The 20,888-nt window shown below is 41.0% G+C and overlaps 3 protein-coding genes and 1 long non-coding RNA gene across 6 annotated transcripts in view; 2 read left to right on the top strand and 2 right to left on the bottom strand.

Annotated features, from left to right (window-relative positions):
- The first annotated feature begins 582 nt into the window (after positions 1-582).
- Positions 583-3,269, top strand: LOC127533904 (piggyBac transposable element-derived protein 4-like). Its single transcript, XM_051947844.1, has 2 exons — positions 583-1,099; positions 1,357-3,269. Exons 1-2 carry the CDS (start codon positions 936-938, stop codon positions 3,077-3,079), a joined length of 1,887 nt encoding a protein of 628 aa, XP_051803804.1. The 5' UTR covers positions 583-935; the 3' UTR covers positions 3,080-3,269.
- On the bottom strand, positions 3,139-17,607 carry LOC127533908 (uncharacterized). The gene is made up of 2 exons (XR_007941790.1): positions 17,487-17,607; positions 3,139-10,115 (listed from the first exon to the last, which is right to left on the bottom strand). It is a non-coding gene; the product is annotated as an uncharacterized LOC127533908 (long non-coding RNA).
- Positions 10,037-18,289, top strand: mfap2 (microfibril associated protein 2). Its single transcript, XM_022193981.2, has 9 exons — positions 10,037-10,147; positions 11,798-11,858; positions 14,996-15,043; positions 15,417-15,443; positions 15,537-15,626; positions 15,752-15,793; positions 15,878-15,965; positions 17,355-17,428; positions 17,505-18,289. The coding sequence occupies exons 2-9, from the start codon at positions 11,828-11,830 to the stop codon at positions 17,606-17,608; spliced, it is 504 nt and encodes a 167-aa protein (XP_022049673.1). The 5' UTR covers positions 10,037-10,147; positions 11,798-11,827; the 3' UTR covers positions 17,609-18,289.
- An 83-nt stretch (positions 18,290-18,372) lies between these two features.
- LOC110951065 (rootletin) overlaps positions 18,373-20,888 on the bottom strand; it is a 29,120-nt gene continuing 26,604 nt past the window's right edge. For all 3 annotated transcript variants that reach the window (XM_051947820.1, XM_022193980.2, XM_051947821.1), the window contains 2 exons: positions 20,712-20,885; positions 18,373-19,232 (listed from right to left, as the gene is read on the bottom strand). In XM_051947820.1, coding sequence (XP_051803780.1) covers positions 19,146-19,232; positions 20,712-20,885 — 261 coding nt within the window. In that variant the 3' untranslated portion in view covers positions 18,373-19,145. The remainder of the gene's footprint in view (positions 19,233-20,711; positions 20,886-20,888) is intronic.

Raw genomic sequence — 20,888 nt, 5'->3', positions numbered from 1 at the left:
ACGTCCGCAGAAAGTTCTGCGCATCATGCAGAAAAGAACCCAGCACTTCCCTATAAAGCTGAGACTCCACAGATTCCAACAACACCGATTTTATGCCCCTAGCACCAAGATTCACTGATCTAGCAGCCAAATAAGAGCAAAACAACAACTCGCTGTCAAAAAAACAAGCCAGAAATGCTGTCTTAACTTGGCTGTAAGTGACGAAAAGTTATATCCATCGCCATAATTCCGGTTTGTGCAAACGGAGGTTGTTATTGTCATTTCTGAAACAGCTCCTGCGGTTTACTGTGTTATTAGCCCTGTCACAAGCTAATGCTAATTTCCTGGAGCAACAAAAAACTGATTCTGACCAAACCGCAGTCATAACAACGTTTCAAAATAGCAGAGAGTATCTTTTTACCTCACTGATGGCATAGCTAGGTCTTTAGTGGAAACTGAACTTCGGTAGAATCGCTGTAGCTGCGCTGACAGTGACCGATGCAGGCTGTGTGTTTACATAGCCATGAGCTGGTCCGCAGCATTCAGATCTAACCTTTCCGTGCTCTAAACAATTCTGAGAGAGAGAAAGCTTCATCATTCCCCAGTTGTTGTGGCACCCACAGACAGCGCAATTGATGCCAAACATGTTAAAATCGCTTAAAAGAACAGTTAAAAGTAGCTACAGTATCGAGAGGACTCGATGTTGCTGTAGTGCGAAGAAGGTCTTCTTCTTCTTTTTGTTTAATGGCAGTTGGCACGCAACTTTTAGGTGCATTACCGCCACCTAACGAAGACGGTCAACCGGAAGTCGCTCTCACAAATGGCGCCGCCCTGCCTCACTTCCTGAATAAGGTGAAAACAGTTGTACCACGTGGAGAATGCATTACGTACGAGAGCGCAGAACGCACAGATAGGGTGGAGGATTTGGACCGTTTATCGTGTTTTTTGCAGTCAAAATGAAGAGAAACAAGCGGCACACAACTGAACAAGCACTTGAGATAATTCTCAGTGATAGTGGGACAAAAGTCATCTTAGAAGATTCGTCTTCTGAAGACGACATTGAGCCACAGCTGAATATTAGTGATAGTGACTGTGACTATCAGTTACCACCGGAAGAAAGGTATGTAAGCTCTATTTTACTGCTCGGTACTTTTATATATATATATATAGTATATAATTACTGAAAGTGTGTCGCTATATTTTTTTTTGTGAAACCACTGCAAGCTCTTTCTCTCTCTCGCTCTCTCTCGCTCTCTCTCTCTCATATATGTTTATGCCAGAGTTCGGTTCTTAGACATCAGCAAACGCGTATTTTTGTTGAATAACTCAGTTGAGTTGGCTAGTGAGTAAAACTACTTTATACACTTGCTTCAACAGTGATGAGGAAGATGAGCCAAGGCCCTCAACGTGGACCCAACCCCCATCTAGTAGGCTCTCTCGCTGTGCATCAGCTCTGCCTCCGCCTCCCCCACAGCCAGAGCAATTCTCACCTTGTGCACAACAAAAGCCCAGGTTAGCTCCAGCCAAGCGTCGCATAAATGACCCTGCAGCCACTGAAGGAGAAAGGTGGCACAATAGAGAGGAAAAAGACAGAAAACCAGATCCTCTCAAATTTACACCTGCCCGGGAACCTGGCCCCACATTTGACAGAACAGCAGCATGGACCCCTCTTTTACTTTTCCAGCTGTTTTTCAGTGCATCAGTCATAAGGACAATTATTGACAACACAAATGCCAATGCTGCCAAAAGGATTGAGGCAGGGCTCAAGTTTCAGTGGGCACCTCTAACTGTGAGAGACTTTTATATTTTTCTTTCAATTATTGTTTTCTCTGGCCTTGTCCAAGTACATAACAGAGGGGATTACTGGAGGAGAAAGTGGCCTTACAACTTTGCCTTCCCCCGGGAGAACATGTCCCGGGACCGGTTTGAGGCCATCCTGTGGTCATTGCACCTCAGTAGTCGTGAGGATGATGAGGAGAATGACCGGAAAAGACAGACTGCCAATTACGATCGTCTCTGCAAAATCAAACCATTATACACAGACATAGTGGCTGCCTGTATGGCTCATTTTCAGCCATATAGAAACATCTGTATAGATGAGCGGATGGTAGCATCTAAAGCCAGAACAAGTATGAAACAGTACATGAAAGACAAGCCCACAAAGTGGGGGTATAAACTCTTTGTCCTTGCAGACTCTGCTACTGGATATACATGGAACTTTTCAGTGTATTCAGGGAAAACTGACAAACCCGAAGGCAGCACAGGTGGTCATGGTCTCAGCTACAGTTCAGTCGTGGATCTTTTGCCATTTTCTGTTCTTGGTTCAGGCTACACCCTGTTCGTGGACAATTTTTACACCAGCCCTGCTCTCTTTCAGGACCTTTACAGGAAGAACATTGCCTGCTGTGGGACTATTCGAAAAAACCATGTTGGTTTTCCAAATACAGTTTCCAACAGCTTTTCAAAAAAAACAGACAGGGGAGACATACACTGGATTAGGCAGGATCCTTTACTTTTTGTCAAGTGGATGGACACACGGGAGGTGACAGTGTGTTCAACTTTGCATGAAGCCTTCAGTGGGAAGACTGTAAAGCGTAAGGTGAAGGAGGCTGGGGTGTGGCAGACAAAATCAATCCCTGTCCCAGATTCCATTTTGGACTATAATAATAACATGGGTGGCGTAGATCTTTCTGATGCTCTCATTGGATACTACAGTGTACACCACAAAAGCATGAAGTGGTACAAGACGTTTTTCTACCACTTCTTGGACATTGCTATTGTGAACAGTTTTCTCCTGTACAAAGAGCTGTGCAAGACAAGGGCTGATTTGACTGAAAAGAGCCAGAAAATGTTCAGGGAGCAGCTTGCTGCTGAAATGTTGTCTTTTGGAGTAGGCTCAGCACCCAAGCCAGCACCCATGTTGACGTGCATGCCAGCGTACTATGGCACGGATGCCACGCAATCAAGGAGATACTGTCGGAGATGCCAGGACAGAGGCACTCCTAGGGTGAAAACCCCAGTATATTGTAGAAAATGCAATGTACCCCTGTGCCTCACAGCAAAAAAAAACTGCTTTGCACAGTGGCATGATGGCCAGTGATTCATCTTGCATGATGATTCTGTAAATATTGTAAATATTTTTTTGTTGATTGGTTGAAGTTGTTGTTTTTTTTTTGTTTTTTTTTTTTGTTTTTTTTTAATTTTTCTATTTCTGGATTGCATTCTGTTATTGTTACTACTGTTATTGCTATTGTGTAGAATAAATCTGCTCCTTTTGGATGCAAACGTAATCCTTTTGTATGGCTTTATTTTTATATAATGTGTTGGGGGGTATATATATATAATAAAACAAGTTTATTTTAGAGCCATAATGACATGGAATTGAAAATAAATTAGTTTTACCATTTGGTGCCAAAGAAAACTCAAGTGGCACAGGTGGTGCCAAATTGTGCCAAACTGGATAACGCCCAGACATTCCTTTACTAAAACCTCTAATTTTGCCCTGCTTTACTGTAGCCACTTGCAGCTTTGTACAGGAAATGTCAAGAAGTTACTACATATGTTTCTGGAGTATTTAGGGAGCTCACAGCTAATTTTCAAATGGAATTGATACTATAAAAAGTTTTTTTTAGGCGAGAATAAACAAACTTTCATTTTTTCCTGTGTTTCTTCTGCATTTACTTTGACACAGTGGCACCTACAGTGATGGTTACACCTCTGATGAAATCTCACTGGTCTTACCTTTATTTTGATATCAAGATTATTCACATAGAGGTTGTATTTCCAGAGATATAGCATTTTTATTTATTTTTTTCATTTTCGAGAAGGTGCCTCAAAAACAGGGCCCAGGGACTACCATTGGCCGCTTCACTGGGTTCACTTGAGCCACTCACACAGGCAGTAACAGTCAGAGACACAATATTCATCTGAAAACAAATAAATCTGCAGTGGGTGTTGGGTGTCATTTTAGTGCAGTACATCTGACATGACCTGAAAGAACAGCATAGGGCCAAAGCTTACAGGGTAAAGGCAACACCTGTCTGTTATAAAATCTCCTTAAAAGCCTAATTATACTTATTGTTTTAAAGAGAGATTTGAATGGTGCATTATATTTTAAATATATTTTTTTCTCCTGTTTAAACAATCTGCAATTGCAGGTGGACAGCAAACAGTGTATTTCATCTGTCAAGGATTATTACTTCCAATCTGATTGCATTCATCCTGTATAAATTTGTCACGAGCTGGCAATGGTGGAGGAAATATTCACATCCTTTACTGAAACCACACTGTTACAGTACTCTGCTACAAGTTAAAGTTCTAAAATTGAGATACTACCTAAGTAAAAGTAAGCAAGTTGTATAATGAAAAAGGGCTTTAAGCGTTACACATGAAAGTACACAGTGCAGAAACATGTCCCGTTACATGTTAGATAATTAGATTATCATTACTTGTGCATTAATGTAAAAGCACAATCTACTTTTAAGTTATTTTCTGCAACTAATGATTATCTTCAGCATGGATTGATCTGGATTATGGATTATTCTCTACGTTAATTTGATTGATTATCTGGTATATAAAAATTTGGGGAAGAGTGAGAAGTGCTGTTGCAAGCTCCCTGAAAGATTATCAGAATATTTACCAACTGTTGATTTAATTCAGTTCAATTCAATTTTATTTATATAGCGTCAATTACAATCAAATTGTCTCAAGACGCTTTACAGAACCCATATGCTTGACCCCCAGAGCAAGCCCAAAGGCGACAGTGGCAAGGAAAAACACCCTTTTAACAGGGAAAAAACCTCGAGCAGAACCCGGCTCTATATAGGGGGGACCCATCTGCCTGCTGGCCGGGCGGGTTGAGAAGGACAGAGGAGGGCAAGGGGGAGGGATGGGAGAAGAGGGAGGGGTGGGAAAGCATGGAAAACACAACACACATTTGGATACATGTATGACAGGATATGACTCAAACAAAGTATAAGCTGACATTGAAAAGTGACTCATAGTTTACTCTTATGATGTACGGCTCTGACATTAAATCTACTACATATATAGCTAGCAGTAAAATTCAAACAGTATGTAGATTAGCATAACAAGTATAGTGAAGGCGATGCAGAGTTGACTGGTGGAAAAGGGGAGCTGGAAGCGGAGGGCTGGAGGAAGGTCAGCAGCAGCATCCCACAGTGGACATGATGGAGACTGGACCAGCTGGTGGAACATCGACCGTAGATCTGAAGCATCCAGCTCTGGGACCAGGGACACTCGGAGAAATAACACAGGGGCAAACAGAGTGAATGTAATGCAATAATGGTATACATATTAAATGTAAAGGTAGATAGAGAAGGGCTCAGTGAATCCAGAGAAGTCCCCCAGCAGCCTATAGGCCTATAGCAGCATGACTAGAGGCAGAACGAAGGGACGTCCAAGAGGGAGTCAGCTGTGGAAACGAAGACACAAGCCGAACCCCTGTGGGTCACCCAGTCAGCCCCAACTATAAGATTTGTCAAAAAGGAACGTTTTAAGCCTGGTCTTAAAGATAGAGAGGGTATCTGCCTCCCGAACCCAAACTGGGAGCAGGTTCCACAGGAGAGGCACCTGATAACTGAAGGCTCTGCCTCCCATTCTACTTTTAGAAATTCTAGGAACAACAAGTAAGCCTGCAGTTTGAGAGTGAAGAGTTCTACTAGGATAATATGGTACTATCAGATCTTTAAGATAAGATTGGTTATGAAGAGCTTTATATGTCAGAAGAAGGATTTTAAATTCTATTCTGGATTTAACAGGAAGTCAGTGAAGAGAAGCAAGTATAGGGGAAATATGATCTCTTTTGCTAACTCCTGTCAGTACTCTCGCAGCAGCGTTTTGGATCAACTGTAGATGTTTAAGAGAGCTATTTGGACAACCCGATAATAAGGAATTGCAATAGTCAAGCCTGGAAGTAACAAAAGCATGAACTCGTTTTTCTGCATCACTCTGAGACAGGATGTTCCTGATTTTTACAATATTACGCAGGTGAAAAAAGGAAGTCCTACAGACTTGCTTTATGTGTGAGTTAAAGGACATGTCCTGGTCAAAAATAACTCCAAGATTCCTCACAGTAGTACTGGAGGCCAATGTGATGCCATCCAGAGTAACTATTTTCTTTGAAAGCGAGTTTCTAAGATGTTTGGGGCCAAATACAATGACTTCAGTTTTGTCTGAATTTAGCAGTAGGAAGTTAAAAGTCATCCAGGTTTTAATGTCCTTAAGACAATCTTGCAGTCTAGCTAGCTGATCAGTTTCATCTGGCTTCATAGATAAATACAATTGTGTGTCATCATCAAATTAATATAATGCTTCCTAATAATATTGCCTAAAGGAAGCATGTATAATGTGAAAAGTACCGGTCCTAAGACAGAACCCTGAGGAACTCCATGATTAACTTTAGTATGCTCAGAAGAGTTATTGTTGACGTGCACAAACTGGAACCTATCTGACAAGTAGCATTTAAACCAGTCCAGTGCTGTCCCTTTAATGCCAATTAAATGTTCCAGACGCTGTAATAAAATATTGTGGTCGATTGTGTCAAATGCTGCACTAAGATCTAACAAAACAAGTATAGAGACTAGTCCATTATCTGATGCTATGAGAAGGTCATTAGTAACTTTCACCAGAGCTGTTTCTGTGCTATGATGCACTCTAAAGCCTGACTGAAACACTTCAAATTATTCCTTTGTAAGTGTTCACATAATTGATTTGCAACTGATCTTTCCAGAATTTTATAGATTAATGGTAGGTTGGATATTGGTCTATAGTTAGCTAACACATCTGGATCTAAAGTGGGCTTTTTAAGCAAGGGTTTGATGACAGCAACCTTTAAAGCCTGTGGTACATAGCCTGTTACTCGAGAGAGATTAATCAGATCTAACATTGAAGAATTAATTAAAGGTAAAATCTCCTTGAAGCGTCTAGTTGGGATAGGATCTAAAAGACATGTTGATGGTTTAGATGTAGAAACTGTTTTTTCTCTAATCATAACTATTTTACGTGTAAAGAAGCTCATGAAGTCGTTACTGGTTAAAGCTAAAGGAATACAAGGTTCAACAGAGCTCTGACTCTTTGTCAGCCTGGCTACAGTGCTAAAGAGAAACCTAAGATTGTTCTTGTTCTCCTCTATTAAAGATGAATAATAAGTTGTCCTGGCATTATGAAGCGATTTTTATAGAATACTAGACTATTTTTCCAAGCCACATACACTTCCTCTGAATTAGTGGAATACCACTTTCTTTCCAGCTTTCGGGATGCCTGCTTTAAAGTCCGCAGCTGGGAATTATACCAAGGAGCAAATCCTCTCTGAGATATAACTTTCTTTTTTTACAGGTGCAACACTATCAAGAGTTGTACGCAGTGAGGCTGAAGCATTATTAACATAATAATCCACTTCTGTGGGGGTAAAATTATAATATTTGCCTTCTGATTTTTCAGTAAATGTTGTTGAAGTAAACAGAGAGGGTATTATTTCCTTAAATTTAGTTACTGAATTATCAGATAAACATCTACTCTAATGATATTTGTTCTCAGCTGCTAAACAATCCTTTACTTTAAATTGAAATGTTATCATAAAATGGTCAGAAAGAAGAGGGTTCTGGGGAAATACTGTTAACTCTTCAATTTCTATGCCATAAGTCAGGACAAGGTCATCCTATACTATGGTGTTATACACAGAGTGCTCTGGTTACATGTTGATTTATAATCTAGATTTTTTTCTGTTTTGTTTTTTGACAGATTACCACAGACCTGACCGTGAACACCGATGACACCAACTCCTGGGGTTCACTGCTCACATTATATCTGACTCTAAAGTTGAACATAAAGTTAATTAAAACCAGCACCGATCAGTAAATTATCATTTATTACCAACCAGCTGTCGGAGTCCTTCAGTGTCTGTTGGTCCAATCAGCCGAAGGACTGAATTACTGAACTGAAAACTGATTAAAACAAGACAACGGACAGTAGAAAATGTGCTGCTGCTCCACCGATAAATGCCAACAAACTAAAACAAACTTGGTGGAAGTGTTGCTTTTAGTGATTTTTTAATAAATAGCAAATATGAGGCTTTTATTTTTCTGGAAGTAAAAGGAAACATTGCTTATCCGTTTATCCATTTCTAATATTTCTATCAAATATGTTTATGTCTATAAAATATGCAGGACATCAATAAATATGTCTGCATAGTGAAATATATGAAGTCCATCTGCATTTATACATCATACTGATGTTTAAATAACGGGAACTGCAGCCCACATTCAGTCAAGTTAGCGGAATTATGGATAAACGACGTTTCCAAATTTCTCTGACAAAATAAAAGCCATGATATGTTTTATGGAAAAATTACTTGATTTCAAAAATGTGACTTTGAAAATGTACATCAAAGTGTAATAAGTGTTAGCTACCTGTACACAACATATTTAAAAAGAAATCATGCTAATAAATTAAGGAAAATGAACCAAATTAGCCAATATACTGGAGACCAAAGGTATTTCATTTGTTTGTTAACCATGTTGTATTTTATTTTTGTGTTAAGTTGTTTGTGTCTTTTAGTGGTTGTCTTGTGTCTCTTTGTGGTTGTTTTGTGTCTTTTAGTGGTTGTTTGTGTCTTTTAATGATTGTTTTGTGTCTCTGTGGTTGTTTTGTGTCTCTGTGGGGGGTTTTGTGTGTACTTTTAAAGTATAACCTTGTTCAGAAACATTTCAATTATTTGAGAGCAGTCCTAAAGAACTGGCTGTAATCCCAATCATAAAATGGGTTTAGAGGAAGAACATAGATGGTAATCTGGATTTATATGAATTAGGCTTTAAACTACTATTGGTAGTATTATTGGTAGTATTATTAATGTGACTACTACTACTAGTAGTGATAGTACACTAACTACTGCTGCTGATACTGGCATTGCTACTACAACTTGTAATACTATTACACATGCTGATACTAATTCTACGACTCCAACAGCTATTTATATTACTACTGCTGCTTGTACTTTTATTATTACTACTACTGCTTGTACAACTATACTACAGCTACTATTAATTGTCTGGTATTTGGTTGTGAAGCTGCTAGCTCGTGTTAGTGTTTTGCTAGCGGCTAACTAGTTAGCTCTCATAGACTGGAAGCTCTAACAAGATTTAATAATGAAAAAAGAGACAAAAGCTATTCTTAACTATGAAAAGTTATTCCAAGTTTCCTAGTCTCAATCGTACGATATAGTGTGCAACTGTATGCAGTACAGTGAGACGGCATACTTGTTCTGCTCTGAAACTTTGCCCCCACTAGCTTAGCCTAGCTATAGAATGCAGCTCAAAAAGGCATGGTCTATCTACTGATTCATATCTATGGTCCTATCTACTGATTCATATCTATCTATGCACACTAGTCTGGTCCGATGCAGTGTCAATGATCACGTTTCACAAGTATGTGAGAACGAAAGTGCGGACAGTTACGTACTAAGAAACGGCCCCAATCTTCTTACCACAAAGGTACAAAGCTGCTTGTCTTCTCCTCAGGAAATGTCTTCAAAGCTTCTTCAATCCAAACAAAATACAATCAAAAGATCAAACGAACATCGTTCGTGCATTCAGGCACAGTCGGACAATGAAGTTGCATTCAGGAGCGTTGGAAATTGGAGTATTAGTAATGTAAATTTCCAATGAAAATTTTGGGGGGGCTCACAGGGTACCCAATCAGATCACAGGGGGGGCACTGCCCCCTCATGTCCCCATGGAAGATCCGCCACTGTGCAAACCCAAACCTATTTCCTTAGACTGTCTCAGAGGATGTGGAAAATTTTATAGGAACCTTTAAGGATTCTATCTGAAAAGGTAAAAATCCTATAAGGCATCTTGGTCAGGGTATCCAGATGTTGGCATGTAATTATTTACACATGCCACCTATAGGAGCTCATTAGTGTGTGTCCCATAATTGAGCTCTAATGTTGCTCTTCCAGATGGGTGACCAGTTTGCGGTTACCTTTTTACAGGTCAGTGCTGGGACCAGGGCCTGGAGGCTGGAGGCCGGACTGGACTGGAGGGAGGAGACTCCAGATGTGGGGTAGTACAATGTGGCGCTGCGAGGTCCTCCTTCACTCACAGGACGCATGAGAGCTGCTGAAAGACGGAGCTAATTGAACCAAAGTTAGGTAAGACCTCTCAAAAAACAATCTAATGGTTGCATCTGTTCTTTTAGCATTTATTTCTTTGTCATTTTATGCAGAAGTAGAATCAAGTAGTTAACTAGACTTGCACTGCATGTTGAAGACTGTGGAGGAAAAAAAATCAGGAGACAATAGGTGATTGTGCACAGATGGATGCAGCTCAGACAAAGTCTGAAGGACTCTTAGGAATTCTAGGTGTTTCTTAGGTTGCTTTATGTAGATCAAGTAATAGTTGGGGATGTTTAGCGTGTTTGTTAATGGCTGTTGAGAGTTGACATGTGGTCCTGTGTTTTCACTGGAGAGAAGGAGGAGGAGGAGGGACTTCACAGCTCAGCCTGCAGCTATGGCACTGGAGACCCCCCCTCCCCTCCAAAAAAACATTTGTTTCCAGAGAAGAGAGGTCGATGAGGGCACATGGAAAGAGGATTTAGAAATGTTGCTCTTTTTTGTTTGTCATGACTAGCAGAGCATCTTCTGTTGCTGTCCTCAAAAACTCTTACTAATGTGTGTGTCTGTGGGTGTCTGTGGGTGTGGGGGTGGAGGGGGAGATGGGGTCTCTGTAGCTGGGAAAGGGAAGGGACTCAGCGGGGAGAGGGGGGCTAATCGCTCCCAGATGTGTGCTGTGAAAACATATGGTTTCCGATGCACAAGAGGGGAATAGTGTGTGTGTGTCTGTCTGTGTGTGTGTGAGTGAGTGCTATGCTGTTGCACAAACACACACTCAGATTTATTGATACACATGCAGAACTTGTGCAAACAGTGTTTGAGTCACGTATTTCATGTCCAGTGTGGCCTCAACAAAAATCTGCATGCAGTTACATCGAGACTTTTTGCAAAGAAAATAAAAATTAATCCACAGTGCAGGATGTGCGAAAAGCCCAAAATCACTGCTGAAAGTCGTGAAGCGGCCTGCAGTGCTGCAGTGGAGGAGGAGCACTCATACTTTCCACAGAGTAGTCAGGAAGTTAAGGTAATGGCTTTTACTGTATGTAACATGTGACTTGCTGAATTTCATTGAAAACTTAAGGGAGGAAAAAAGTGTAGGAGGGGGAGCAAGTTTGTGATGTCTAGATGTTGTCATTGTTCCTGTGTTTTTTTGTCCTCATGTCATTTTCACTGAACCTAAGAGGCTCTTTTTGCTTGTTGGGGGGAAGAAAAAAGAAAAAAGTGGGGGGAAAGAAAGGGGGGTTGTGAGGAAATGACCAGTGAGGGCGACAGAAGGGAAATGAAGGATGTGGAGACAGAGGGAGCAATGAAGAAAACTCGGGCAGAAGGGTTGGGTGGAGGGGTCCTCTGTTTCTTTTCCTGGAATGCAGCCTCGAGACTGTCGGCTGCAGCGAGGAAAAGTGGGAAAACAGAGGGATTGTTCTTAGGAAGACAGACGTGCCACATTCTTGCTGTCAAGAGCCTTCTCCCCCTCTTTTTTCCTTACTGTGGCTGTTTGAGGCCAGTGGAAGGCAGGGGGAAGGAGGGAGGGCAGAGAGAGGGGAGAGCAGTGGGGGGTTGGAAGGGTGACGGAGGACAAGGGGAAGGAGAGGAGAAGAGATTTTATGAGGCCAAAGGAACATCCAGCTCTAAGCTCTTTATTCCCTTCAACGTTGCTTTGTTTTGATTAATTCTCTCTTCTATCTCCAGTGTAAAGTCAGTCTACCTCCCAGAGCGACCATGAGAGTCCTCCTACTAATCTGCATGCCAGGTAACTGTACCACATTCCTCCACGGCCTACAACAGTTCCTCAAAACAGGGTTCATATCTTATGATAAAATTAAAGAATCGCTGGGAAACGTGCTACAACATCCAAGCTGAAAGAGCTGTTTGACATTTTGGGAAATACTTTTACTCATTTCCTTGCAGAAAAATGCAAAATTGTCTGTATGAAGCTACAACCATCAGCTGGTTAGCCTAGCTTAAATAGATCAGACTGAAGGTAAAATGCTTGTACCACTAAAACTCACTAATTCCAATGGGTTTTTTTTCCTGGTTTTTCAAATTTGCATAAATACCAAAGTGTTAAAAACGGCATATTGTGTTTTTACAGGGGGTTACGTACCAACTTTGTCTTGATAACTACCCCCAACAGCAACTTGCAGAGTTGCTGGGGGGATCCTGGGACTTAGACAATCCAGTCCACATTTGTTTCATGGACACGGAGAACACCTATCACCATGTACCCCGGGAAACCCTATCAGGTGTGATGTGAGAACACTGAGTACTGGGACCATTGCAATGAGCCGTGTGATTCTTGTACAACTGAAGTGAGAGCTGAGTTCATATTGTCTGTAAAGAGGTCAAACTTGTCGCCAGTGGGTGTTAGACGCGGCCTCTTGTCTCCGATCCTATTTGTGGATGTTCATGGAAAGGATTTCAAGGCGCAGTTGGGGTGAGGAGGGTGTCTGGTTTGGAGACCTCAGAGTCTCGTCTGGCAGAAGATGTGGTTATTTTGGTTTTATCAGGCTGTGACCTTCAGGGGGCATTGGGGTAGTTTGCAGATGGACGTGAAGATGGGAGTCAGCACCTCCCAGTCTAAGGCCTTTGTTCTCTCCTAAAGTCAGTGGATTGCATCATTTGGGTTGGAGGAGAGGTGCTTCCATAAGCAAAGAAATTGGAGTGTCTCTAGTCCTGTTCACAGTTGATTGGAAAATGGAGCATTAGATAGACAGACAGACTGGTGCAGCATCAGCAGGTTTGCACCACACTGTCTTCAGACGGTCTTTGTTTCAACCCTCACCCATGGTTATTAGAATTTAATTGTGATCTCAGCCTTAGAGATAGGGTAAGGAGCTCCAAGTACAGTTGCTGCTCCTTCGTGTCAAAAGGTGCAAGCAGTGGGGGGTTGGGCATCTGATTAGGATCTCTCCTGGGTGACATCCTCTTGAGGTTTTCTGGGTCCAACTGGTAGGAGACCCCCAGGTAAACCCAGGATTTACTGGAGGAATTACATATTTCATCTGGCTTGAGAAAGCCTTGGGAGGGCGATGTCTGGAATGACCTGCTTACCTTGCTGTCACCACACTGACCTGACTCTGGATGAGCAGAAAAAATAGATGACTGGATCTTGACTGGGCACAATACCTTTCAGAGAATCTTGTCGTTTCAGTGAAGTTGCTGAGTATCCAGCTGAGAAGTAGACTGATTGTTTGTGTTAAGCAAAACGCCATACGTGAGTGTGGTGTCAGTCTTCCTCTCTGCCAGAAAGTCAGTAAAGTATTTAACAAAATGTCAAACTTTTCCTTTAAAGTTTTGGAGCAAAATACTTGGGTATTATTTAGTATGAGCATAATATGCAAAGTATTCCTTGTTCACTTGGCAACAATGGAAACAAACCAGTTGTTTCACATTTTGATCAGATAAAGCACACTCCTGGTTAGAACTCATACACACTGTATATAAAAGATGGAGATAGGTCTGAAAGTAAAGTCAATAGAGTGTCACTGAAACCTGCATTCTCTTTAACAGCCAGCAGGGGCGACTCCTCTGGTTGCAAGCAGTCTGTACAGACATCTATAAGAAAATAACCCTATTACTTAGTTGATTTGTTACTTTAGTAAACTTTTTTTCTGATGAGTTTAAGGTCCCAGCCACTATCTTTGTGTCTCCTTCCATACAGGATGATGTTCATTTTTTAAGTTATGGTTCCATTTAGTGTAAAACAGACGATAAAGCAGAGTTTGCTTCAGTGTGTGTCCACAGAGTAAAGCCACTACCATAAGAACATGCGGAGTGTCTTCAGGTTCTCAATCAGGTCCTGACTGTTATAAAAGAGCGAGACGATGATGGCCTAATTCCAAGCTTCAGGCTTTAAAATGTTAGTACACAATCCAGTGGGTAACGTCACCATGGAGACATGCATCTTTTATGCAGCATCAGTGTTAATGCCTAACATTTCCAACTGTGTCCAACCTACCTCTTGCTTTTAGTAAGAAAACAGGAAGCCAAAAATAAAAAAGAACTCTCAAAACTCTTTCCAATTTTGACCTAAAATTGTCACTCGTAATAGTCCTCAAACTACTTACTACTTACTGGGCTGAAAATGAGAACACGTGCAAATATGTCTTTGGAATGTTTTTCTAAATAATAAGATATCTGCAATGCCATACGAAGTGTAGCTGGTAAACTTATATATATAAGTACTATTAAACTATTTTTTAACAGGTTCAACCTATTTCGGAATCAGAATTAGAATCAGAATCCGCTTTAATGCACAAGTAATGCACAAGGAATTTGGTATCACTCTAGATAGATAGATAGATAGACAGACAGATAGATAGATATTTTACCATAAACCAAGACTGTGGAACTTCTGATGGAAGAAAGAATCCGCACAGTACTGTTGAATTAGTAAATAAAAACACATCTTTACTAAACACAGTATCTTCAGAGGTTTTGCTGCTTCAATAGACTACAGCAGAGTTGAATAAGTGTACTTCTGAAGAATTAACAGGCTTTTCAAAACCCACTTGCATAGACACTTCGTACAATATTTTATGTCCTCTTTTATAATGCTGTACTGTTGCTCTTTCTTTGTGAAGCACTTTGTGACTCCAGTTTTGAAACTACAGAAATATAGTTTATTATTATTTAATGGGGTTTTTTTTAGTTGTGAGACGTAAACGGTATCTTCACTCTGTGTGCATTTGCAAAGTTTTTGTCTTAAAAAGGAGGTGAGTGCAATGATAAAAACTGACATTTGATGAATTTCTTTGGAAACACCTAATTAACAGCACACATACAGGACAAGTAGTACATTAGGAGGACTTGTACTGACTTTCCACCTCTGCGTTTCTCTCATCACCCCATCTTTGTGATTACTTTATTTGTCATAAACATCAACAGTTCTGCTGCTCGCCCAGGGCCAGTACCAGGAACCGTTTCCTTTTCTGGGTGAGTTCATTAAGAGAATATTGGCCTGCATTGTTCCAGCTCAGCATCAGTTTATATCAGAGCTCTAACATCTGTTCCTGATTCCTCGCTGTCCTCTGATGTGTCACCTCGCCTTGAGGAGTTCTCTCTCCTCCTTCGATTGCTGTTTACCTCCCGCATGGCAACTGTATCACAGTGTAAATAGCACTTTGACTATCTGCATGTTATTATTTGTAAGCATCTTGCATATGAAGTCATGGATTACAGCCTCACAAGCTGCTTGTTTACTGCTTCCCGGTGTGCAGGTGGTTCATTTTATATGCTGCTGTCTGTGCAGGCTTTGACTTAATGTTGATCTCATGATCTCTCTCCTGCTTGTTTTATGGCTTTGCAGAGGACTATGGGCTGGATTATTTCCCAGGTAAAGAATTTACAGATTTCTTGATGTTCTTGTAACATTATGCTCATGTTTCAAAGTCCATGTGTGACAAAATGTTCCTCTCCTCTTGAGTAGAGAATCCAGACAATGAAAATACTGATTCCCTTCCTGGAACCTACCAGCAGCAGGTTCAGCTGGAGCCAGTGGTCCGTCCAGAAAAATCAAGTATGTCTACTGAACCCTCCTCCCACCACAGTCATAGCTTTATTGATGATGTTGTCATAATTACATAAAACTGAGTTACAAATAGTTTGTCTCGTTGATAAATCTGTTTTCCATTTGGATATTAGGGTCTGATTTGGAGACGGAGCCCACAGAGCCTGGCCCTCTCGGTAAGCAAGATGGAGAATAAAAGATGCATAGTCCACTGTCAATGCAGACTGGAGGAATTATAATGTTGTCTGATTAACTCACAGATTGCAGAGAGGAGCAGTATCCCTGCACCAGACTCTACTCAGTTCACAAGCCATGCAAGCAATGCCTCAACAGCCTGTGTTTCTACAGGTATGTATGAAGCCACTTCTAAAGGAGAAGAAAACACAGTCATTATCTCTGCCTTTACACCAGTCAACAACCCTCTGAAGTTAGTAGGACAAACAAACACTGTGGCTCCAATTCATCCCCAAATCTCTACTATTACTGCAGCAAAAAGCGCCTTCAAAATCTTGCCAAACAGCTTACTTAAAATGTAACAGTGCAAGCAGAGAGTGCAAAACTCCATGGCATTTTATGACGTGTTTTCCTCGTGAAGTTTTTGGAAAATATCATTAGGATACAGTAGATATTAGAGTAAACATTATACTGGAACCAAAGTGAGTCCAAGACACCTTTTTCTGCTACAGTGAGATTAAAGTTTTATATCTCTGCAGATGTGAAAATGTCTCAGAAAAGGCAGAAAAGACATTAAGAAGCCAAACTTAAAGGATACAAACTGAGAGATGGCTCTTAATGTCAATATCTGAAAACATACTAACGTGGTGATTAATAAACTATGCACAGACTGATGTGTTTTTTTCAGGGGTGATGACACCGATAACCAATATTTTAAACTAATATACATTTGTAGTGAAAATAACCTTTGGTTATTAATGTTTCACTGTATGTTTGTTTGAAAAAGAACTTTTCATCAACATTGTTTCACTTTCAATTTATCATAAAAACCAGGGATAATTAAAAAAATATACAAGGAATTTAAATAAAAAACTTCTGCGTGGCCATATGCAACAGACACATCACTATCACACTTTCTTCATATTTCAGCAACACTCAACTGCAGACTAAATCTTCCTCAACATGTTAAATCCAGTTTGTAGTCCTTCACTAGCATTTATCAGCAGATCCCATTAGAATGAATTTAACTTTCTGTAGTTGTAAAAACTGCATAAAATCCCCAATCCATTGATTTCCATTCCATTTCCACTTAAGAATTGGTCTTGTAGCAATTAGCAATAAAAAGGCAATAAAGTTAATTTGTATTTTGCACCCACTTTAAGTATTGTTGTCAGAGGTGATTAATTAAGAGGGTAGTGCGTTTTTAGATGACATTTTTATTGGGAATTGGCTTTAAACACAAGAAACAAACAATTACAATAACCTGGAAAAGGGTTTGAGATCTGGCAATAATGTTTCAACCCCTAAAACCACTGAGTGCAACAATGTGGCTTTTTAATAGGTTTTGGGCAACAACTCAGAAGAAAAAATTACGTCATGTTTTGGCTGCACAGACAATAGTTACTGATGAGTTTGGTGGCACCACAAAAAGCACAAAATAGCAACAGAGGAATCCTTCAAGTCGAGATCTGGCTGCTTTTAAGTGAACCATCCCTTTGACATCACTGGCTCTATCTCTTTGTTTCTGCCTCATTTGTGAGCTCTACATGTGTTTCCAATCAGTTTGCGACGGGTGTACGTCATCAACAAGGAGGTCTGCGTGAGGACTGTGTGTGCGCACGAGGAGCTGCTCAGAGGTGGGTTCACTTCGTGTTCACGTGTTTATGCATGCAGGTCTGCTTTTATTTTACTGACCTCTGTGTGCCCGTGTAGCGGATCTGTGTCGTGACCAGTTCTCTCGCTGTGGCGTGGCGGCCCTGAGCGGTCAGTGTGCATCACTGGGAGGAAGCTGTGGGAAGAGCTGCGGTGGCTGCTGATCATCAGGGACACAACCTGCCCAGATACTGCCGCTCCTCCACCTCCTCTTCCTCTTCACTTCACACTCCTCCTCCTTCCACCCTGTCGCCCCTCACTTTGCTTCCTGCCTCTCCCGTACTGCTCTGTACTCTTGTGCGAAAAGCACTCCTGCAGTTGCATATTCTTCTGTTGTTTATCCTCATTTTCTCACACGTGTGTCTGCCCACTAGATCCTGTGTGTGCAGATAAATATACTCCAAAGAACATTGATGATTGTATAAATCACTGGTGCTATAAAAACGTTTAGAGGTGCACATAAAACTGCGGAACAACCTTTTACTATTTTTTGTTTTTGCATATTGTACCGTATTAATCTCATGCTTTTGTGTCTGTTGACATGTTACTGTACTTGTGTCATTGTCGTGACTCATCAATGCACTGTCATTGTGCACTGGCATCACACGAAACTAATCAAGATGCAGCCATCAACTGTCTCACTGTGGAAGATCATGAGATGTGTGAAGAAACAGGTGGTGAGTGACCTCAGTTTTCGCACTACTGCCACCTGGATCTGTGCTAAGCAACTGAGCAGTGGCGACTAGTGCTTTGAAAAGGCATCTCACAAATGGCCTCTGTACTACTGCTTTGTAAAACTGTCACTATAAAGACTGAGAACAAAATAAACTTTTTTATATACTACAGCTGTTCGGTGTGTGATGGCGTCAAACATGATTCATCGGCGGCAGCTCCAGTGTGCAGAGAGGTATTCATGAGCAGACATGACTTATGGTGCAGATCGTCACTTTATTCTCCTCCAAACATGTGGCTTCCATGTGTTCTGTCCATACAAGAGATTCTGCTGTTATTAATCATCAGCTTGTCAGTGTTTATACAGTAAGTAAAAAGTATATACATCTGATAAAACTAATGCTAATAAAAAACACTGTAGGTTTGCCCTCACACTGCAGCACTCAACTGTCAATGCTGTTTTACATTCATATATCAAAATCTGTCTGAGAGAATACATATTGCAGATCCTTCATTGTGCTCAGTTTGTTTGCTTGTTTCCACTCACACACAGTGAAAACCTTCCTTCCCTTTTTCTCTGTCCTCAGTTGTTAATATAAATGTGAAGGAATCAAAGCCAAGCTGCAAAACTGGCAGATCTTCCCCCCCTGCGCTACAACCAGACTGTCTGGAGGGGAATCCTGCGGTGATTTGGGTTTGTTCTTGAATACGAGCAGGATGTTTGGGAAGATGTTGAGCACAGATCAAGTACAAACAGCTGCCAGGAATCAGCAGGCGCTTCGTCTCCCCGCCTGTCATTTGTGCTGCAGTTAAGCGTTCTTTACTGCTCGCAATATCAATAAAACACCTTCACAATGACAGCAGTGATCGTTGCAGTGTCACAAAATGATACAAACAATCTTTTAAACAGTACATTTAGAGTACGAACACATTTCTGTGGGTTAGAGTTGCTATGAGACATTCATTTTGAGTGCAGTTTCCCTGGATTACAACACGGTCCGCTGGTGATTCTGGTTTTAAAGCTGCGTCTCAGTTTCCTGACGGCAGTAAGGAGGAGGGAAGAGAAGGCTGCCGCCGCTTCATCTCCTGCTGCAGCTGATCCTTCAGGGTGGACACCTGCAGTAAGGACGGGGGGACAAAGCTTCAGTTTAGATGACTAATCTGTTATTCAGATCACATGACTCAAAGCTTTGATCCAGGCTGTGTCATCCTGCTGCTGATAACACAGACCGGATACACGGTCGCACGGGGACTTCATTTTCAGGGTGTAAACAGCATAAATTATAAGTGACAGGATCACTTTTTGTTGCCAGGTACAGAGGCTCAAGTACTGTTACTACACTTTTCACAATTTCTTCCTGTGTCAGATGCTGCAGCGGGCAGGCGGTGGGTTTTATACACTCACCTGACAGTTTAATGGGTGCATCTGGGAAATTCAGTGCAATCCAACACAGTTTTAGAAAGCTTCTACATTTTCAGTTTTTGTTGATGTTGTCAAATATGTAAGATTCTGCTTTGTGTTTATTGTTGAGGTCTTTGTGGGTGGTGGACGGCGTTACATGTAAAAGTGTTCGTTTTAATTTGACCTTCCCAGTAACATGCATGACACAGATGCAAAACATTACACATCCTCCAACTATGACCTCAATAATAAACATCAAGTGAAATTATCATCTGTAATTTATGGCAGAGGTGTTGTAGTGGACTGTTGTAGATTTCATAGATGTTCCTGATAAAGTGGCTGGTAAGTGAAGAGAAATGATCCGTTAATGTACATGAGGCTAAACAACATGTCTGAAACTGTTACTGCTCTCTGCCACACATCTTTTTATTGTTCTTAATAATTATTAGTAACATTAAATCAACCAGTATCAGACATAATAAGGAAGAACTGATAAATATTAGTGAACATTGACAGTTCGTAACTGAGTCTGTGGACTGTATTAAAGTCCAAGGTGTGCAGATTCTGGTTTCCAAAAAGTAAAATAGGCGAGATTTATTCTTGTATTCTAATATATATAAACATATGAAAAACGTGTTGAATGTGAGGCTCACTGAAAGCAGATAAAGAATTTCTCTATTCAGAAGACCAGTGGTGGGGGCAACACATTAACAAGTGTCTGTAATGCAGTGATGTAACACATTACTGTTCCTACATCTAGTAATCACATAACAATTACTGATCTTACTGTTATTATTGAGGCAGTGAGTTGTGTTCATGCACATTTTTTTGTAAAGTGCTCTTTGGGTGGTTTTCGCCAAATCTGCTTTTGTCACTGCAGTAATACTTTAGTACAGATGGGGGAAAAAACAATTTTAGGGAGGTCCTCCTCATTGGGATACAAATTTGTGCTGATATGCGAGTATCTGTGAGGTTTAAGTTTATATTGTAACTGAAAACTATGAGACAATACATCTCAGGTGATGTTGGGAAGTAACGCAAAAGCAGAAAAAGTGTCCCAAATTACTTTCTACCGGGACTAAATTTGTGAAAGTAATGTATCACACGTAACAAGTAATGTGGATTTCATTTCATTTTTGAGAAACAACCCTAACATTCTCAGTGACAGAAAAACTACAACACAAAGCGTGCACCTGCTCCTCCAGGCCTTTGACTCGGTGGCGGTGAGCTCGCTCTCGGGTTCCCAGCGTTCGCTCAACGTCCCTGAAGCTGCTCCTCAGCCTCTCGGCCTCACGCTGGGCTTCGTCACGCTGCCTCACCAAACTCTCACACACACTGTGGGACTGCTCCATGTCAGCCAGCTGAGTCTG

The sequence above is a fragment of the Acanthochromis polyacanthus genome, chromosome 5, assembly GCF_021347895.1.
Source record: "Acanthochromis polyacanthus isolate Apoly-LR-REF ecotype Palm Island chromosome 5, KAUST_Apoly_ChrSc, whole genome shotgun sequence".
In the NCBI taxonomy this organism is placed as follows: Eukaryota; Metazoa; Chordata; class Actinopteri; family Pomacentridae; genus Acanthochromis; species Acanthochromis polyacanthus.
Note: the sequence above shows the minus strand (reverse complement) of the source record. Positions and strands in the feature narration are given on the sequence as shown.

Excerpts from the sequence above, each read along its gene's own strand:
- LOC127533904 (XM_051947844.1), top strand. The coding sequence starts at position 936 with ATGAAGAGAAACAAGCGGCACACAACTGAACAAGCACTTGAGATAATT. Across the intron at positions 1,100-1,356 it reads CAGTTACCACCGGAAGAAAG|TGATGAGGAAGATGAGCCAA; the intron begins GTATGTAAGCTC and ends TTGCTTCAACAG.
- mfap2 (XM_022193981.2), top strand. The coding sequence starts at position 11,828 with ATGAGAGTCCTCCTACTAATCTGCATGCCAG. Across the intron at positions 15,627-15,751 it reads GGTCCGTCCAGAAAAATCAA|GGTCTGATTTGGAGACGGAG; the intron begins GTATGTCTACTG and ends TTTGGATATTAG. Across the intron at positions 17,429-17,504 it reads GCACGAGGAGCTGCTCAGAG|CGGATCTGTGTCGTGACCAG; the intron begins GTGGGTTCACTT and ends GTGCCCGTGTAG.